The sequence below is a fragment of the Macaca mulatta genome, chromosome 11, assembly GCF_049350105.2.
Source record: "Macaca mulatta isolate MMU2019108-1 chromosome 11, T2T-MMU8v2.0, whole genome shotgun sequence".
Taxonomy (NCBI): Eukaryota; Metazoa; Chordata; class Mammalia; order Primates; family Cercopithecidae; genus Macaca; species Macaca mulatta.
Window position 1 is genome coordinate 34,287,929 of NC_133416.1, and position 19,425 is coordinate 34,307,353.

Consider the following 19,425-nt stretch of genomic DNA (forward strand, 5'->3'; position numbering starts at 1 on the left):
TTCAACTAAGCAACATCTTAAAGTGTGAGAGTGTGCAAGACATGCCTGAAATCAGACAAAAGTGACAAGTGACAAAAGTGTATCAATCAGAAAAATGGGGCAGGATAGAGCATAGGGGCTGGGCCACAATGGAAATTTAGAAAAAAGGAAAGTCACAGAGGCAAACTCTGTTCTTAGTCTGATCCAAAGGAGAGGGAAGTGCAGGCAATCTAGTCCAAGTCTTATGATCCCTTTGGAAGGACTATGCTTACAGTTCATACAGTGAGGAATGGCCAGGGGCTTCCCGGAAAGGCAGGTTAGCGACTTGCAGTTGCAGGTTCCATCTCTTTTCTCTTCAGCAGTTCATCATCATTCATGAACATGTCAGAGGTCAGATGCCACAGGAGCACACAGAAGGGGCTTCCCACCTGGAGTGTGAGATTAGGAAAGATAGGTCGGATGTTGTAGTCATTATCATCCGCTTCTCTACAAAGCTGGAATTTATGGTAGCTGCACTTTTGGAGTGTTTTCTCCTTTTATTTATTTATTTTTAGATCAGACAATCACAAGAGAATATTCTTTTGTTTTATTTTCAGATCAGACAATCACATGAGAATATGCTGTTGTGATCACTGGCGTTTAGAAGGAACCTTGTCTGGTTTGTGAAGCAATGGAAAACACATCCAGACAGCCTGTTAGTGGAAGCTTTGGAAGGGCACTGTCATTTGCTTTTCCTCCCATGCCATCAACAAGTGTCTTTTTTTTTTTTTTTTTTTTGAAATGGAGTCTCTGTTGCCCAGGCTGGAATGCAGTGGCGCCATCTCGGCTCACTGCACCCTCTATCTCCTGGGTTTAAGCAATTCTCCTGCCTCAGCCTCCCAAGTAGCTTGGATAACAGGTGTGCACCACCACGCCTGGCTAATTTTTGTATTTTTTTGTAGAGACGGAGTTTCACCATGTGGGCCAGGCTAATCTTGAACTCCTGACCTCAAATGATCCACCTGCTTCGGCCTCCCAAAGTGCTGGGATTATAGGCTTGAACCACTGTGCCCGGTCAACAATTGTCTTTTTTTTTTTTTTTCTTAACCAGGTACACAATGATGAGAGACTTGAGTCCTGCTTTCTAACTTAGAAAAGGCATGTGTGTTGAACACCTGGCCACGGAGAAACAGTTCCGGAAGAGGTGCCATGCAGAAGAAGAGAGGGAAGGAACTGGAAAGACCCACCGATCTGCGGGTCTCACAGCCTCCCGCTACACAGAACTCGCTTCTTTTCTCTTCTATTGCGTTCTTTCCTCTTGATTCTCCACCCTTCTCCGCTCTTTCATTTCCTCCACTCTTACTTTGCTTTCACCTCCTTTTGCAACCGTTCATCATCACTCTTTATGTAGATGAATGTGATTATCTTACAATCATGTAATATTTAGTTGCTGGGTTTGTATGAGTAATGAGTGAACCTGAAGCCAACATGATGAATCCCGTTTAGTGCTCCAGAGTTAAGATTCCAGAGTTGCCTGACTTTGGGCAAATCACCCCATCTCCCTTTGCCTTTCTTTCACCCCCTGTAAACTGCGGATAATGGCTCCTACCTCAAAGCACTGTTAGGATTGGAGACAACGCATGCTACATACTTAGAAGAATGCTTGGCACGGGTCTCAAGAACTCTTAGCTCTTAGTGCTTAAAAAATGCTTATTGTAGGGCATTGCTGGTATCTTATATAGGGCATTTCATGCAGTTTTCCTTTATTGAAGACACAGAGCAAGGTGCTTTGGTGGAAACTATTGGGGCAAGATATACAGTACCTGGAGAGGTTTCCTGGGTGCATGTATTATGGAGATTTTTTTTCTGAGCGGATAGCGCTCTTGTGATACGCTGGGCGAGAGCGAGCAATATTTAGCGGACTGTCCTGAGAGGATGATAAGGTTATTTGGTGAGAGTGTTAGATGGCCCAGGCCAGACTCGGGAGAGGCAGGGAGAGAGGGGGACGACGGACGAAGGCTCCTTGGGGGTGTGTCTTGAAGGCTTTGGAAACCTAGCGTTCTTTTGGGGGCAGGTGGCCCAGAGAGCCTTCTGCGCGCCCAGGGGACGAGGAGGATGCGCGGGCCGCGACCGCGATAGTTTTGTTTGCGTTTCTCGGGAGAAAGCGTTCCAGGCAGTTTTCTGAGCTTCGGCCCTCTACGTAGCAAAAGAGCCCGGGCGCCCACGCCGCTCTCAGGGTCTTCTACCGCCACCGGGACAAAGCCCTAGGAGGAGCTCCCGCCCCCGCGAGCCGGACAGGGAGGAGGCTCTCCCGCCGCGCGAGCCCCACCGCTTCCCAGTCCCGGGCCCGTCGCCTGCGCCTCCGCTTGGCGCGCCTCGCGGTGCAGCGGGCGGTGGCCCCGCGCGCCCGGCGGGAGGCGCCTCGGGATGTTTCCGTCTGGTCCTTCCCTCCTCCCCCCGCGCTGACTCCATCCGCTCCCCGCCCCCTGCTCGGAGCCGCCGCCACGCGGGAAGGGAGGGAGCCGGCCCCGAGACTGCATCATTCCGCACCGGCTGCTGCAGGGCCAGAGGGAGCAGGTGGAACGAGCGAGCGAGCCGGAGCGCGCCAGGCCCAGGGCGAGACTGCAGTGACGCGGCCCGGGAGACATGGCGGCCGGGCGTCTCTGAATAAGCAGAATCCGGAGCCCCTCGCCGCCCCCGGCAGCCGCAGCCCGGGCCATGCCGCACGGCTGCTGACCGCACGCAGGGGCCGGCCCCGAGGACACATGCGGCGGCCTCTGCCGCCTCGCCCCTGACCCTCTGCCCTGTTCTCCATGTTGCATTTCTCGTCAGTTTCTCGGGCGGTGTAGCTGCCGCTGCCACCAGAGCCTGCGGGGTATCGCGCTGCTCATTCATCCAGAGTACTTTCTTTTCCATTTCCACCCCTCCCTTCCCATTTCCTTCTCCCTTTCCCCGCCAGCTTTGCATCCATCTCCCCGACCCCGTCACCCCCTCCTGCTTCCATCCACCGGGGCTATGGCCGCAGAAGAGGTATTGCAGACGGTGGACCATTATAAGACTGAGATAGAGAGGCTGACCAAGGAGCTCACGGAGACCACCCACGAGAAGATCCAGGCTGCCGAGTATGGGCTGGTGGTGCTGGAGGAGAAGCTGACCCTCAAACAGCAGTATGACGAGCTGGAGGCTGAGTACGACAGCCTCAAACAGGAGCTGGAGCAGCTCAAAGAGGTGAGTTGCCTGTCACCTCTCCCCTTCCTGGCCCGCACTCCCCCCACCCGCAAGGCCCACTCATCATGATCAAGAAGTCATGAAGGAGGTGATTGAAAGGGCTGTTTCTTCTTCTAGGGCCCTTTGTTGATAAGAGAAGATTGAAAGATTCCGTTGTTTTCTCCCCCAAGAGAAAAATTGCCAAAGAAATGAATATATAAGCTGGAATTTGGGAGGCAATGGCTGTTTGGCCTGCGGGGGAGGGAGATTCGTAAGAGTCTTCAAGTCTCAGCACTCTAAGGCGACATTCAAGTGGGTTGGAATGTATGAATCAAACTTCTCAAAACCGCTGTTATCTCAAACCCAGGTTTCAGCGACCGTTTCATAGTCCACAGAAGTGATGAGGTTTGTGCCTGAGGACCCACAATTTCAGGATGTAGACTGTATGGTACCTCAGCTTTCCTCTACATGTAACCGCTCCTTGGTGAGAGAGGGAACTCCGCACCAATCCCATTTGACAAAGGCTAGGCAATCTTCATTCTGCTTGGCTTTAGTCATTCTTGTCATTGGGCTGCAGGAGAAAAACAACTTTGCTGGGTGATCCCATTGCCTTGATTTCACCTCGGAGGAGGCTGGGCCATGCCCAAGTCTTATGAGGTCACCCTGACTAGAAAAAAATTGAACTCACCTACAAATAGTCTGAAAGAGTGGTGTATATGAAATACGTGGGTAGTGTTGCATTTCAAATGAGGCTCTTCTCTGGTTGAAATGATATATTTATAAAACCAGAATATCATAAATGGGTGATGTATAATGTCTGTCTTCAGTTTTTTTTGTATTTGGCCTCTTTTAAAGCCTGTCGGATGTATGGGAGAAAACAATGAACGTGCTTTGATTTCCTATCAAGCACTCTTAAGAACATACATATTGTTTAAGTAACTCGGTCTATTTTACCTGATTCTTGAGGCACTATGGGTAGCAAGTAGCCGCTTATAAATTTAAATGTAATATACACTCCTTTTCTATGCGTCAAGTCCTTATTTTTAGGTGCATATTGACATTTAAATGTTAATTATTGTTTGGCATATAATATCACAAATCTATTTCTTATGAGTTTGGTTTTTCTTGGGAGGGGTCTTATTTTATGCTGTTACAGTTAAAAAAATGTGATTTATGACATAATGAATCAACTTGCCTTCCAATTTAGTATGTAATATGGTAAGCATTTATACTTGTAGATATGTCTTATTTTATTTGGATGCCTGTCTACCAAAAAATAAATGTACCACCTATGATTAAAAATCCCAGCTAGGAATCTAATTTTTGTGTGTGTCAGGCTGTACATTTCTAGTTCATGTTTTACTTACCATGTACCTGTCTGGTCTTAACAACCGCTGGAGTTGTTTATATTTTCCAACTTAGATTAGGCTGACATATTTAAATGCAGTGATGCTAAACCTCATGAAGTGAGGAAGCAGGATGATGACTGTAATTCTCAGAGATGTTTTGATGCTGTCTATACCTATCAACACTGCTTTGCCAAGACAGGGAAGTGCAAACCAGAAAGTGGTAAGCCATCACCTTCTTGATAAAGGAGATGGGCTTAATTTAATGCAATGTACCTGTTACTGACTTTTCTGCTTGATTTAAACAATCCTTCTAGGGATATTTCTGTCATTGCACTTACCTTGCATAGCAAACCTTAATGCAATTGTGTTTTGCCTTTGCTACACTGTGAGCTTTGCATCCAAAGTCTTTAACACAAAAGCTAGCACATGGTGGGCATGAAATATTTTATGAAAGAATCAGTTTGTACCAGAAGAAGGCACACTTTTGTCAAGCGTTCAGTAGTCAATATTGGTTAGTGTTAGAGAAATACTAAGAAAATTAGGATGTATAGGAAGTGACAGATGTTAATAAAACTACCTGTATTAGTTTCACCAGCAGTAATTAGAAAAATGTGAAAAAAATGTTTTTTAGGAATAATGTAACTGCGGTTTCTTAATACAGAATGATGCAAATACCAGCTAAAATTTTTTCTATAAATATTTTAATGTGTATTTTGTTCTGTATAGCAGGAGGTTAATAAAAATTTATCAGCATTATTTTTACTAAATGATTCTTTTAATATACTTATTTTCAGTTGCATTTAGCATAAGTGAAATTCAAGATTCCTAAAAAACTGGTTTATACAGTTATATAAAAATGTATTTTAGGTAATAATTATTATAGTTGATTATTTGATAGTGAGGCCTATTATTTTTATTCTTTAAACATGGAATATACTTTAGTTGGAAATATAACTTAAATTAGTTAAATCGATTTCAAGTAATATTTCTTGTATGAAAAGTAAATCCAAAATAATTGTGCAAACTGAGGTGTTCCAACACTAATATTATATAGAAGTCAGTTTTGAAAAATATATTTTGTGAGTGTTTTGATTTTTCAAAAGGAAGTTTTGCTCATTATCAGGTGTATATAGTAAATGATGTTACATTGTATCTATAAAGCCAAGCATAAAATAAATCTGGCTTATTTCTGGGATCTTTGAACAAATACGATTTATTTAAAAATAATTGAACCAGTTTATGGGAATGTCAACAGAAAACTACTGTATTAAGTCCAAGTTGGACATTAGTAATTTGCAATGTAGCAACATGGCTCAGTCTTTGCAGGTCATTTTGTTTTCCAGAGTCAGTGCCCACCAATGTTGCTACCTTCCTTCCCAGGCTAGGTACTGCTGTGACAATAATGCAAGTGGGCAGTGTTGCCTGAAGATGTGCAAAATCAAGAAGATGAAATTCATTAAATTTTTTTCCTAGTTATTTCTTCTCTTAACTCAATTGTTTTTTGACCTGGCCTGATGTTGTTTAGTGCTCTGCATGGACTACTGTAATTCAGCTCACAAAAGACCACATTTGAAAGAAAAACACTAAGGATTTGAAAAAAGGATGACTTCTGACATCATCAGAATGTTCTCCTTTTCATGATTCTTTGGGCAGCTGGACAGAGCAGTATGTCCACTGGAATACTTGAGTCTGGTTTTGTGATTTCACAAGTAACACTAGCTCTTCAATGACCTGAGTGAGGGTCACCCACACCCAGTTATGCTCGGGGCCTGGCTGATTATATGTTTGGGATGTACGTAAATCAGCACTGTGAGCCTGTCACCCAGGCCAGAATAGTGTTTGAGGAAGAGTCATAGCTCCAAAATAACCTGAAAACTAAAAATATACATATATAAAAATACCCTAGATCTGAAACTTAAGAGTTTTTTTGAACTTAAAAATGGTTGAAATTTAAAATGTTGTAAAGTTGAAAAAGAGCCCCTTTAGAAAGGAATGATTCAGCATTACTGGTGGCATTTTAAAAAGGAAATGTATCTGTGAGACAGCTTTAGAAAAGTTTTGCAGCTTGGATACCGTAAACTATGCACTAATGAGCTTCAACCCATTTTCTTGCTCATTTTGTCAACCCTGACACCAAGGATAGTTACCAGCTGCTGAAGAAGCACTTTCTGGACATTGGGCAGCTTTTCCTTTTGTAGCCAACTCTATGCTTTTTCAGGGTTATAGTTAAATCATTCAACACAAAAATATGTACTTATACAGTTTTAGAGCCTGTCACATTGGTGACCTGATGAATGCCATTTAATTACCTAGATTCATCTTTAAGCAGAATCGTTTTCCCTTCAGATGCTTAGAAAGATTGTTAGTTTCTTTTACATCTTTAAGTTCTAAATCATGAAATCATATGGCAAGAAAAACCCCAGATTTCTTTTCCAATCTATAAATAAACATAAAGAGAAAGTTAATACTTAATTGACCTGAACTATGATTTTTAACTTCTCTCATTGTTTTTATTTTTTTATTTTATTTTATTTTTGAGATGGAGTCTCGCACTTTCACCCAGGCTGGAGTGCAGTGGCACAATCTCGGCTCACTGCAAGCTCCACCTCCCAGGTTCACACCATTCTCCTGCCTCAACCTCCCAAGCAGCTGGGACTATAGGCGCCCGCCACCACGCCCAGCTAATTTTTTGTATTTTAAGTAGAGATGGGGTTTCACTGTGTTAGCCAGGATGGTCTCGATGTTTTTAAAGAAAATATATTTACATTTATCATCAAATTAATCTTAAAATCTAAAATACATTAAGATATGCTTTTGGAAACTGTTACAAACAACCTCAACAAACAAACATCATCGCTTTCAATCACATCTCTTTTTTTCTGGACCCAGTTGCTCTAACTTGCACTACCCCTTCTTTTTTTTTTTTTTTCTTTGAGATGGAGTTTCACTCTTGTTGCCCAGGCTAGAGTGCAAAGGTGTGATATCGGCTCACTGCAACTTCTACCTCCCAGGTTCAAGTGATTCTCCTGCTTCAGCCTCCTGAGTAGCTGGGATTACAGGCATGTGCCACCACACCTGGCCAATTTTGTATTTTTAGTAGAGACGGGGTTTCTCCATGTTGGTTAGGTTGATCTTGAACTCCCGACCTCAGGTGATCCACCTGCCTCAGCCTCTCAAAGTGCTGGGATTACAGGCAACTGTGCCTGTCCCGTTCTTTTTATTTCAAATCAAGATTTCGTCTCTGGCAAAGTTATTTCTCAGATATAACTTACCAAGAATTTATCATCTTTTATCACATTCCCCATGTTTATGTGAGTATGTATGACAGCAATGGCTTGAAGATTTCTTCAGAACTTTTTGCTTGCAAATATTTTGCCCTATCATCCCCTTAAATATACTTGTACTCATGGATATTGCTTTCCAAATTTGAAAATAAGGTAATTAATTACTTGCATGTTGAAATATACATAAAGGACTTGCCCACACATAAGATTCCACCTGTAATTATGGCTTTGAGGAGAGGAGGGCATGAAGGGCTTCATAGTCTTAGTATTAAATAATTCATTATGCTAAAGGAGAATGCATGTAAAGTCAAGTGGCAGGAGATGCAATTGGGAAAGGGCCATGGCCACATTTTGTCTTTGTCTTGGGGATGTGGAGCCATTGAAAATAAATGAAACAGTCACTGTGTTTAATTTTACCGGTCTTCAAAACAATTCAGAGGGCTTACTACTCATTTTTACTGATAAAAAGATAATAAAAATAATAAAGCATTGACTTAATGTACAAGGCTCCATTTAGAACTAGGTTCTTTACAAGCCTTGCCTGTAATTCATGCAGCAATCCTTACACAAGGTAAGTGTTGCTTGCATTATACAGAAGAGGAAACTGAGTCTTACAGAGGTTTAGGTCTCTTCCCAGGGCCACAAGACCAAGTGATGAAACTTGGAAGAAGCCCACTTTTTTTTCCACTGCGTCGTACTGCCTTAGAGTGTGAAACATCTCTGCCTAGTCTACAAACGCAATATAGAAGGTTATGGTGATGGTCGTAATGGGTGGACTGAGGCTGTGTAGTGGGATAGGCAGTGGCAGTAGGGATCGTGAGGAGGGGGCACATCTAAGAGCTATTTGGGAGGTAGGGTGGAACAGGCATTGGATGTTACTATATGTGGAAAGTGAGGAAGACAGTGGAGTTGAGAATCTTCTCAGGCTGGATAGGAGGTGGTTCTATTTACAAAGGAAGGTATTATGGGGCAGAGCAGTTTTAGAGGGTGAAACTGATGCTCAAGTTACATGAGTTTTTGTTGTTTTTGACACAGGGTCTCTCTCTGTCACCCATGCTGGAGTGCGGTGGTGCTGTCACAGCTCACTGCAACCTCAACCATCCTGGCTCAAGTGATCCTCCCACCTCAGCCTCCCAAGGAGCTGGGACTGCAGACCCATGCCACCATGCCTAATTTTTTTTTTTTTTTTTTTTTTTTTTGAGACTGAGTCTTACTCTGTTTCCCAGGCTGGAGTGCAGTGGCATGATCTCAGCTCATTGCAACTTTCGCCTCCTGAGTTCAAGCGATTCTCCTGCCTCAGCCTCCCAAGTAACTGGTACTACAGGAGCATACCACCACGCTTGGATAAATTTTTTGTTTTTGAGATGGAATCTTGCTCTATCACTCAGGCTGAAGTGCAGTGGCCTTATCTCAGCTCACTGCAACCTCCACCTTTCAGGTTCAAGTGATTCTCCTGCCTCAGCCTCCTGAATAGCTGGGACTACAGGTGCCTGCCACCATGCCTGAATAATTTTTTTTTTTTTTTTCTCGAGACCGTCTCGCTCTGTTGCCTAGGCTGGAGCACAGTGGCACAATCTCGGCTCACTGCAACCTCTGCCTCCCGGGTTCAAGTGACTTTCCTGCCTCAGCCACCACCACGCCCGGCTAGTTTTTGTATTTTTTTTAGTAGAGATGGGGTTTTACCTTGTTGGCCAGAGTGGTCTCGATCTTCTGACCTCGTGATCCACCCACCTTGGCCTCCGAAAGTGCTGGGATTATAGGCGTGAGCCACCGCGACCAGCCTAATTTTTGTACTTTTAGCAGACAGAGGATTTCACCATGTTGCCCGGGCTGGTCTCAAATTCTTGAGCTCGAGCGATCTGCCTGCCTTGCCCTCGTAAAGTGTTGGGATTACAGACGTGCGCCACCGTGCCCAGCCACACAAGTCCTTTTAGTTCATGTTTTCTTTGCTGGGGAAGCACGCATTGCATGACAGATTCAGATACTCAACTTTCTTTTTTTTTCTTTTTTTGAGATGGGGTCTCATTTTGACACCCAGGCTGGAGTGCAGTGGTGTGATTGTGGCTTACTGCAGCCTTGACCTCCTGGGCTCAAGCAGTCCTTGTGCCTCAGCCACCAAGTAGCTGGGACTACAGGCGCACACTGCCATGCCTGACTAATTTTTGTGTTTTTTTTTTGTAGACACGGGGTTTTGCCATGTGGGCCAGGTTGGTCTAGAACTCTTGAGCTAAAACAATCCGCCTGTCTTGGCCTCCCAAAGTGCTAGGATTACAGGCTAACTTTCAATTTAATAAAAAAATTAATTTGTGCAATTGGTTGTTATTTTATAGAAGCCTAATTTCTAGAGTATGGGATATAAACAATTTAATAATGTTTTCACCAGTTAGTTTGATTGCTTTCTAAATTAGGAAAAATGAAAACAAACAATGGGCAAAGAAGCTGACTGGGGACAGTGAGGTCTAAGAAGGCAGTCTCTACTCACCCTTTAGGGTTATGGGGGCTGGGAGCAACAGTCCTCACTGCTCACTGACTAATCTTTATTAATCTTATTTAATCTTTACTGAAGATGCGTTAGCATTTTTAATTTAAATGGTTTTTTTTCCCCTCTTTTCTTTTGGTGAGGGGTGTGGGAGGGGAGTCTCGATGTGTTGACCAGGCTGATCTTGAACTCCTGGCCTCAAGCGATTCTCCCTCCTCAGCCTCCCAAAGTGCTGGGATTACAGGCAGGAGCCATTGCACCCAGCCTTTTCCATTTTTCATTTCAAGAGTTTGCTTTTTAAGAATTACAATTGTGTAATCATGACAGTTTTTATTGCAGTACTCCAAGCTAGAGAAAAGCATATATAAATTAATAGTTTTCCCCTCTTCTCCCACAGTTCTGTCTGTGTTGTTAACACTTTGCTGAGTATTCTTCTGTACTTGTTTTAAATGTCTTTAAACATATAGTCAGGGTTTTTGTGTGTGCGGTGTTTTTTTTTTTTTTCTTTTCTTTTCTTTTTTTGCTGTTTTCTTCCTTTGTTTTTATAAAAACAGGATCTTGCAGCCTGGTGTTTTAAATTTAGTAGTATGTCCTTTCAAAAGGCAGGTATTTCTGAGACAAGCCTGCATTTTTAAAGCACTAGTGAAGTGCGAAGAAAATGAGACCGATTAGGGAAGAAAACCAGAGAAGCTTAGAGTTTGGGTGACCCTGGGGATGTGGGAAGGTGGTGCAAATGGTACCCTGAGGGTAGCATGGATGGTAAGTGAAAGAGAAAAAGGTGTAGGTTTGCGTAAAAGAAACTGATGGAATTTGGTTGCCCTATAGCAGACCCATGCAATGGTACCAGGGGAAAAGATGGACAGTTTTGTGGGTGAATTAGCAGTGATTTTGATTCCTTGTCTTGTTGGCTGCTGATGGAGATACGTGTATCAGCAGAATACCTGGCTGGTTTCCATGGCCAGCAAGAGCCAGTCCTGCAGTGTGACCACATCCTGTCCATTCTGGGTCTTGGTGGCAAGCCAGGATGATTCAGGCAGTTGGGCTTTATTACGTTATCCCTTCTTTGCCCTCTGAAAGCTGAGTTTTGAAATAGTTAGGATCTTATACAACATCTCAGATTCAGCATGCTGTGCAGGAGGTGGGGAGAAAGGGGTACAAAAGAGGAAAATGTTCAGTGAAGGTGTTCTTATTACAATGGAGGGGAATATGAAAATGGAAATTGATACCTTTTCCTCTTGGGATTTAATTATGTCTATAAAATTAAGGTGTTGCAATACATAATCTCTATGATTTTTTTTTTTTACCAGCTCTAAATCTCTGAGATGGCTGTATTTTAGAGCTATCTGTTCTGCTTATTTACCGCCTGTCCTTTACATTTCAAATTCATTCAATAGTTTTCCAAAGTACAGAATAGTTTTGCCTAGTTGCAGTAATTTTCACCTAGGCTTCAGGGATCTTCCATCGTCTGTTTTACATATTTTTTCTCCTTTCTTTTTCCACTCTGGTCACTCAGTTCTAGCCAAGATAATCCACCTTATTTTAGCACTTGTGCTATGTCCCCCTCTCTCTCTCTCTATATATATATATACACACACATATATAATTTTGAGATGGAGTCTCATTCTGTCACCCTGGCTGAAGTGCAGTGGTGCGATTACGGCTCACTGTGGCCTCAACCTCACAGGTTCAAGTGATCCTCCCACCTCAGCCTCCAGAGTAGCTGGGACCACGGGTGCACACCACCATACTGGCTTTTTTTTTTTTTACCCACCTGATTTTATTTTTACTGGAGGCTCAGGTGGCCCAACTAATTTTTAGAAATTATTATTTGCAGAGATGAGGTTTTGCTATGTTGCTTAGGCTGGTCTCGAACTTCTGGGCTCAAGTGATTCTCCCACCTCAGCCTCCCAAAGTGTTGGGATTGTAGGTGTGAACTACTGCGCCTGACCTTCTCTCTCTCTCTATATTTTAACCACTTTATAGTTCCCTTTGTCTTTGAACACTTGGTCCACACTCACTTTTCTTCTGGATTCATATTTTCTGATCTCACCTATTATGTTGTAGAACTGATATGTTAGGTTTGTTTTCATTGACCCATTTGTGCTTGGCTTCAGAGAGGAGAACAAGACCCTGTGAGTCACTGGGAGCCAGATTTTGGATCAAAATAAGTCAGTTTCTGACAAGTATCGTTGTAAAGTAATGGAATGAGGCAGACTTCTTAGGAAGTAATGAATTCCCTGTCACCAAAAGGGAGAAGCTAGTAAGCCACTTGCTGAGAATACTCTATGGGGGGTTATCCTTGGGAAGGGTATATCTGGAATGATCTCTAAGATTCCTTCTTATTCAGATGTCTTTGATTTTATCATTCCAGGTGTTCCAAATAATTTCATAAGTTTATGTTTTTTATACTCCTTTTCCCACCACCAGGGCACAGTGTTTCTGACTTGGTTAGATTTTTCTGCTTTAATGTTTGGCATTTCACACTATTTGATGACTGTAAACATTTGGAATGTTTTCAGAATGTCTCAAAACTTTATTTTGATTTATGTTTTTGCTTTATTTTCAGAAGAAAACTAATGGGTAATATAAAGCTTTAAGATGAGGGTATCTCTAAATTTGGAGAGCTTTCAGTGCAACTATGCATTTTGAAGCTACATGGTTGCATTGAGGGAGGTCTACAGCCTCCAGAATCTTCCTTTTCACACACACCTGGGCACATGTACATGCACATGATTTTATATTTTGTCATTTATGCTTAGCCCTGTGTGTGTGTGTGTGTGTGTGTGTGTATATATATGTATATATATATATTTTTTTATAGACCGTGTTTTGCTCTTGTTGCCCAGGCTGGAGTGCAATGGCACGATCTCAGCTCACTGCAACCTCCACCTCCCAGTTTCAAGCAATTCTTCTGTCTCAGGCTCCCGAGTAGCTGGGATTACAGGCATGCTGGGATTACAACCACGCCTGGCTAATTTTGTATTTTTAACAGAGACAGGGTTTCTCCATGTTGGTCAGGCTGGTTGCGAACTCCTGACCTCAGGTGATCTGCTCGCCTCGGCCTCCCAAAGTGCTGGGAATACAGGCATGAGCCATCGCACTGGCCTGCTTAGTCCAACGTTTTATACTGCATTGTCAACTAGTCAGTCCCCAGAATCTGTGGGTTCAGCATCCTTGGATTCTGCATCCTTGGATTCAACGAACCTTGGATTGAAAATATTTGGAAAAAACTTGCATCTGTACTAAACGTATACAAGCTTTTGTTGGTCATTGTTCCCTCAATAATTCAGTATAACAGCTATTTCCATGGCATTTACATCGTATTAGGTATTATAAGTAATCTGGAGATGATTTAATGTATACTGGAGGATGTGTGTAGGTTACATGCAAATATTACACTATTTTATCTCAGGGACTTGAGCATCTATGGATTTTGATATCTACAGGGAGTACTGGAATACCCATACCCTCACCAAGACTGAGGGATGACTGTATTTACATAATATACCACTCCGATACTTTCTTTTTGCTTTAGATTGCCCATTACCTCTTCATCTGTTTCATTTATTCATTCAAAAATTTGTATTGAGTGGCTACTGTGTCAGGCGTGGTTCCACTTGCTGGAGATACAGCGTTAAACAAGACAGACCCGATGGAGCTGCCTGGGTGGAGCTTATGTTTCAGACTGGGAAGAGAGTCAACGAACGAACATCCACACATATTTCAGTTGTGAGAGGTGCCATGAGGGAAGAGACAGACTGGCTGGGGAAAGCGTGATCAGGCAGTCTTCCCCAGGAGGTGAGACTTGAGCCCAGACCTGAATGATGACAAGGAGCCAGTCATGTGGAGACTGGGGAATGTGATTTTTAAGAAGAGGACAAGTGCCAAGATCTGCGAACTCTGTTGTAGTTGTTAGGGGAAGTGATGTGTTACCATGCTCTGTAAAAATGACCATTCATATCTGAAATAATGACCATTCTGTAACATAGTGTATTGCTTATTAGATTTTTCTAATGAGGTATTGGGTCTCAACATTGGAAATGTTTGAGCAGAGCCTGGATATCTTCCTGAGGTCTTCTCTGAGAAGAGGTGGGTGGGAACCAGTGACTTTCAATACAGACTGTATGTTAGAATCACCTGGGTGATTTATAAAACTACTGCTGCCTGGACGTCACTCCGGGAGAGTTAAATCACTCCTTGGAAGTGGAGCCTGGCTTCAGCATGTGAATCCCTCTTCCCTTAGAGATGCAGCCAGGGTGAAGAACCCCTCTTCTATATTTCCAACTTGAGGACTAAATGACCCCATGGGCGAAGAAGTGTTTAGTAAGAAAATCTGGTTCCAGGCACAGTGGCTCATGCCTGTAATCCCAGCACTTAGGGAAGCCAAGGCAGACGGATCATACAAGGCCAGGAGTTTGAGACCAGCCTGACCAACATGGCGAAACCCCATCTCTATTAAAAATACAGAATTAGCTGGGCCTGCTGGCATGCGCCTGTAATCCCAGCTACTCGGGAGACAGGCATGAGAATCGCTTGAACCCAGGAGGTGGAGGTTGCATTGAGCTGAGATCGTGCCACTTCACTCCAGCTTGGGCGACAGAGCAAGACTCTGTCTCAAAACAAAACAAAACAAAAAACTGGGAAGTTATGAGCTAATATATAAACCTTCATTGTATAGTCTTTTAAAATGTGTTGTTTCTACTTTCTGAAAATGAACACATTAAATCCTTTCTGAAAACCAGAAAATATCAAAAACTTAACTGCATTAGACAGAGATATATGTTAAATTTGAGTGCATTTAATTTTCTATTCTTGAGGACTGCTTAAAGTTTCTTTAAAAAGTTCTCTCTTATTATGTCTATTTATTTTATTCTGTTTGCAGTTTTTATGCCAACTTTACACATTTGTAAATAGAATATTTAAAAAGGATTTTTTTTGAGGGATTGATGTCTAACTTCTGGGTGACTTTTAGTTCTTCTTTTGGTTATATATCTTTACTGTTTTCTAACATTTTAAGGAGAAAAAGCCTACTCTAAAATGTAATATTTAACTGCTGTGTTTCTGTCTTTAAATTTAGAATTGAAAATGATAACCTATTTACATTTATGGGAACAATAACAATATGTGTACAATAATAGTAGCAATTTCCTTAAGAATGTTTTGTTGCAGTTTGGCGTGGGTCTATAATAGAAGATTCAGAATGATGGGTCTTTGTTTTTCCCTTGCATACTGCAGAGTAATGTGGAATCAAATGCCACTATTGAAGAGCTCTTAGTCATCAATTTTTGAAATTGAAAGAGGTTTATATTGTAAGAAGGATGGGCTCTGTTGATAAGCCTTACTGATTGCTACTTTGTAGATGGTTTTAGGGGATATTTTGAAGTTGACCTTGGTGAGGTTACTGGATGGAAACAGGATGAGTTTAATCTTGTACATGACTTCTTTTGTTGAGCTGGAGATACTATTATCTTGCAGATTATCTCTTTGGCACGCACGACCATTTTTTTTTTTTTGTCCTTTAAATCACAAACTGGCTTTCTTTTTGCTAAGGTTGGTGTGCTTAGATTCTTTAAGCTCCAAATCTCAAGAAAATATAGGAAGGAAAATTGACCATTAGAAAGAGAGAGGAAAAAAAAAAGAAAAAATATAATGTGCTCCAAACCAATTATAAATAGCTTTTGAATTGTTGGCTCCATAGATAAATAATTTTTTTTTTTTTTTTTTGAGACAGAGTCTCGCCCTGTTGCCCAGACTGGAGTGCAGTGATGTGATCTCGGCTCACTGCAACCACCACCTCCTGGGTTCAAGTGATTCTCCTGCCTCAGCCTCCCAAGTAGCTGGGATTACAGATGTGTGCTACCATGCTGGCTAATTTTTTGTGTCTTTAGTAGAGACGGGGTTTCACCATGTTGGTCAGGCTGGTCTCGAGCCTCTGACCTCGTGATCCACCTGCCTCAGCCTTCTAAAGTGCTGGGATTACAGGCGTGACCCAGGGCGCCTGGCCTCCATAGATAATTTTTAAAAGTCATACCAGATCTTAATTAATGTTGGCATTAAAAACTAATGGTGGCTCACGCCTGTAATCCCAGCATTTTGGGAGGCCAAGACTGGTAGATCACTTGAGGTCAAGAGTTCAAGACCAGCCTGGCCAACGTGGTGAAACCCCGTCTCAACTAAAAATACAAAAATTAGCTAGATGTGGTGGTGCGTGCCTGTAATCCCAGCTACTTGGGAGGCTGAGGCAGGAGAATCTCTTGAACCTGGGAGGCGGAGGTTGCAGTGAGCCGAGATCACTCCATTACATTCCAGCCTGGGTGAGAGTCTCATTCCGTCTCAAAAAACAAAAAAAAAGGCTGAGGTGGGAGGATGGCTTGAGCCCAGAGGGCAGAGGCTGCAGAGAGCCAAGATCGCAATACTGCACTCCAGCCTGGGTGACAGAACAAGACTCCATCTCAAACAAACGAACAAATAAATGAAAACTAACTATTATCTTGCAGATTATGATCTAGTGATCTCAACAACAGAAGATCTCAGTTTGTCAATTATTTTTGTTTTCTTTTTTTGAGACAGGGTCTCACTCTCTTGCCCAGGCTGGAATGCAGTGGTGTGATCTCAGCTCATTGCAGCCTTGACTTCCCAGGCTCAAGTGATCCTCCTGCCTCAGCCTCCTGAGTAGCTGGGACTACAGATGTGAGTCACCATGCCCAGCTAATTTTTTTGTATTTTTTGTAGAGACAGTGTCTCACAATGTTGCACAGGCTCGTCTCAAACTGTTGGACTCAAGCCATTTACCTGCCTCGGCCTCCAAAGGTGCTGGGATTACAGGTGTGTACCACTGCACCCAGCCTCAGTTTGTTAATATTTTACAATAATTTAGAAGTAGAACCCTTTCTTAAGAGTATTCTCAGGTCTTCTACCTTAATTACTGTAGTTATTTCCAGTCATGTTTTATAATCAACTGCTATTTTTCATTGTGGCAAAATAAGTAATATATTTTTGTAAATCATGTTAAAGTGCTTGGGACAATACAAACAATTACTTGCTAAAATTTAGACCAGGGTCTCAAAACAATTACATTTTTAGATAATGGTCACAGTAAGTCTTCTCGGGAAAAAGCAATGAAGAAAACTCTAGACCAATGAGATTTTAGTCATCATTAATCAATGCCAAGCGAAAAAATCTTAAGATGTATTTAAATTTGTGATGCCAGTGTGATTCAGAAATTTGAAAAATGGATTTCAAAGTAATGCTGTGAGCAGATAGGTCATTGTGTAAACATAACTAATGGTTCATTCATTCATTCCTACAATAATAATTCAATGTCAGATTTGAGTGTTGAGAATACAGCAGAGAACAAACACAACAGAAAGTCCATATTCATGGAGCCTACGTTTTGTGGGGGAAGAGAGATGATAAACAAAATGAATGAGTAAAACAGATAGCATGTTAGATCGTCCAAAATGCTATGGCGGGAAAAAACCCTGGGAATAGGGAGATAGCATGTGAAGTGGAAGAGGGTTACGATTTTCAATAGAGTGGTCAGATAAAGGCTCATTGAGAAGACACAATATGGAGACCATGTGACTGGAGGGGACTGAGCTAGGGGGTGAATAGTAGGTGAGACCAGAGGGGGCCACATGATGTAGCAGCTTCTAGATTATTAGGACTTTGGCTTTTACTCTGAGTGAGATGGGAAACTTTCAGAGAGCTTTGAGCAAAAAAGTCACAATGTTCTGTGCTTTTTCCCTGATTGAGATAACTTCTGCATACATTCAAGCAAGACTAAAACCCCCTTCAGGGAAAAGGAGTTTTCATTAACTAAGTGTCCCATGAGGTATACGGCATTCTCTTCCTTCCCACCATAGCAGGTGTTTAATAGATGGTTATGGTATTGCACTGATTTAGATTGGGAAAAAAATAAAGATGAAGTTATTAAGACAGTCAGTTCTGGTCAGGCACGGTGGCTCACGCCGGTAATCTCAGCAGTTTGGGAGGCTGAGGCGGGCAAATCACCTGAGGTCAGGAGTTCAGGACCAGCCTGGCCAACATGGTGAAACAAAAAATAAGCCGGGCGTGGTGGCAGGCGCCTGTAATCCCAGCTACCCGGGGGTTGAGCCGGGAGAATCGCTTGAACCTGGGAGACAGAGATTGCAGTGAGCTGAGATTGCGCCACTGCACTCCATGCTGGATGACAGAGCAAGACTCCATCTCAAAATAAAAAGACAGCGAGTTATTTTAAAAGAGGTTGGAGTAGACCACTTGTTTTAAAAATAACCATTTGTGTGCCTAGATTAAACCCATTTATTCAAAAGACACTGTGCTGACTTGCCTGGTTCCTTGTACCTGAATCTTTACCTAAGTGTCTTGAACTCTCTGTCCTTTATTCTCCATAATATGAGCCATCCAGTAGACCCTAGCCAAAGGGGGCATACAGACAGTCTCAACATTGTATTACTGGTTCTGTGCTACAGCTGTCATTCAGATTCCTGAGAAAATGGATTGAATGCTTGTTATTCATTTATTTATCTATTAAGTCTTTAGAGAGCATCACATATATGCCAGGTATTATGCAGGCTACACAAAAGTTAGGAAGACATGATCTTTATTTTTAAGTTACTTATTTGTTGTTGGAGGCAACAGAGATAAACAAATTGTGATATTTTACTGGAAAGAATATGGGTTTTTGAGTTAAGAACAGACTATGTTTGAAATCCCTTTAGCAGCTCTGTGTCCTCAGGCCAATACTTGAAATGATGTGAACGCTGGTTTCCTCCTCAGTAAGATGGAGAACGATAATAACTACAAGTGGTAAGGAAAAATGCACGTGAAGGATTTAATATGGTACCTGACACATGACAAGCACTTAATAAATGATGGATGTGATGGTGACAATAATAGTAATAATAATAAAATAATAATGTGTTGATTGTGCTTGATAGGAGTGGAGGGTAGCAAACCCAGTTTGAATCAGAGTAATCTGTCTGATCAGGCAACATTTGAAGGGGCTTTGAAGAATGAGTAGGGATTTTCCGGGGAGAGAAGAGGGGCAAAGTCGTTCAGGAAGATGAAACAGCTTGTAGAAGAGGGAAGGCTGGAGAGGGTGCTGCTCGTCAGTGTCTGTGTTGTTGCAGTAGGAGGGTAGATGGAA

The 19,425-nt window shown here is 42.4% G+C and overlaps 1 protein-coding gene across 7 annotated transcripts in view; it reads left to right on the forward strand.

The window, feature by feature from the left end:
* Positions 1-2,496: 2,496 nt before the first annotated feature.
* Positions 2,497-19,425, forward strand: part of BICD1 (BICD cargo adaptor 1) — a 267,827-nt gene continuing 250,898 nt past the window's right edge. For 6 of the 7 annotated variants that reach the window (XR_001447966.3, XM_015151410.3, XM_077953838.1 and 3 more), the window contains exon 1: positions 2,497-3,186. Coding sequence is in view for 6 of the 7 variants with exons in the window: in XM_015151410.3 (XP_015006896.1) it covers positions 2,974-3,186 (213 nt within the window). In the remaining variant the exon portion in view is untranslated. Of the gene's footprint in view, positions 3,187-3,303; positions 5,282-19,425 lie in introns of those variants that run through there. The other variant, XM_077953837.1, reaches the window with a different exon arrangement.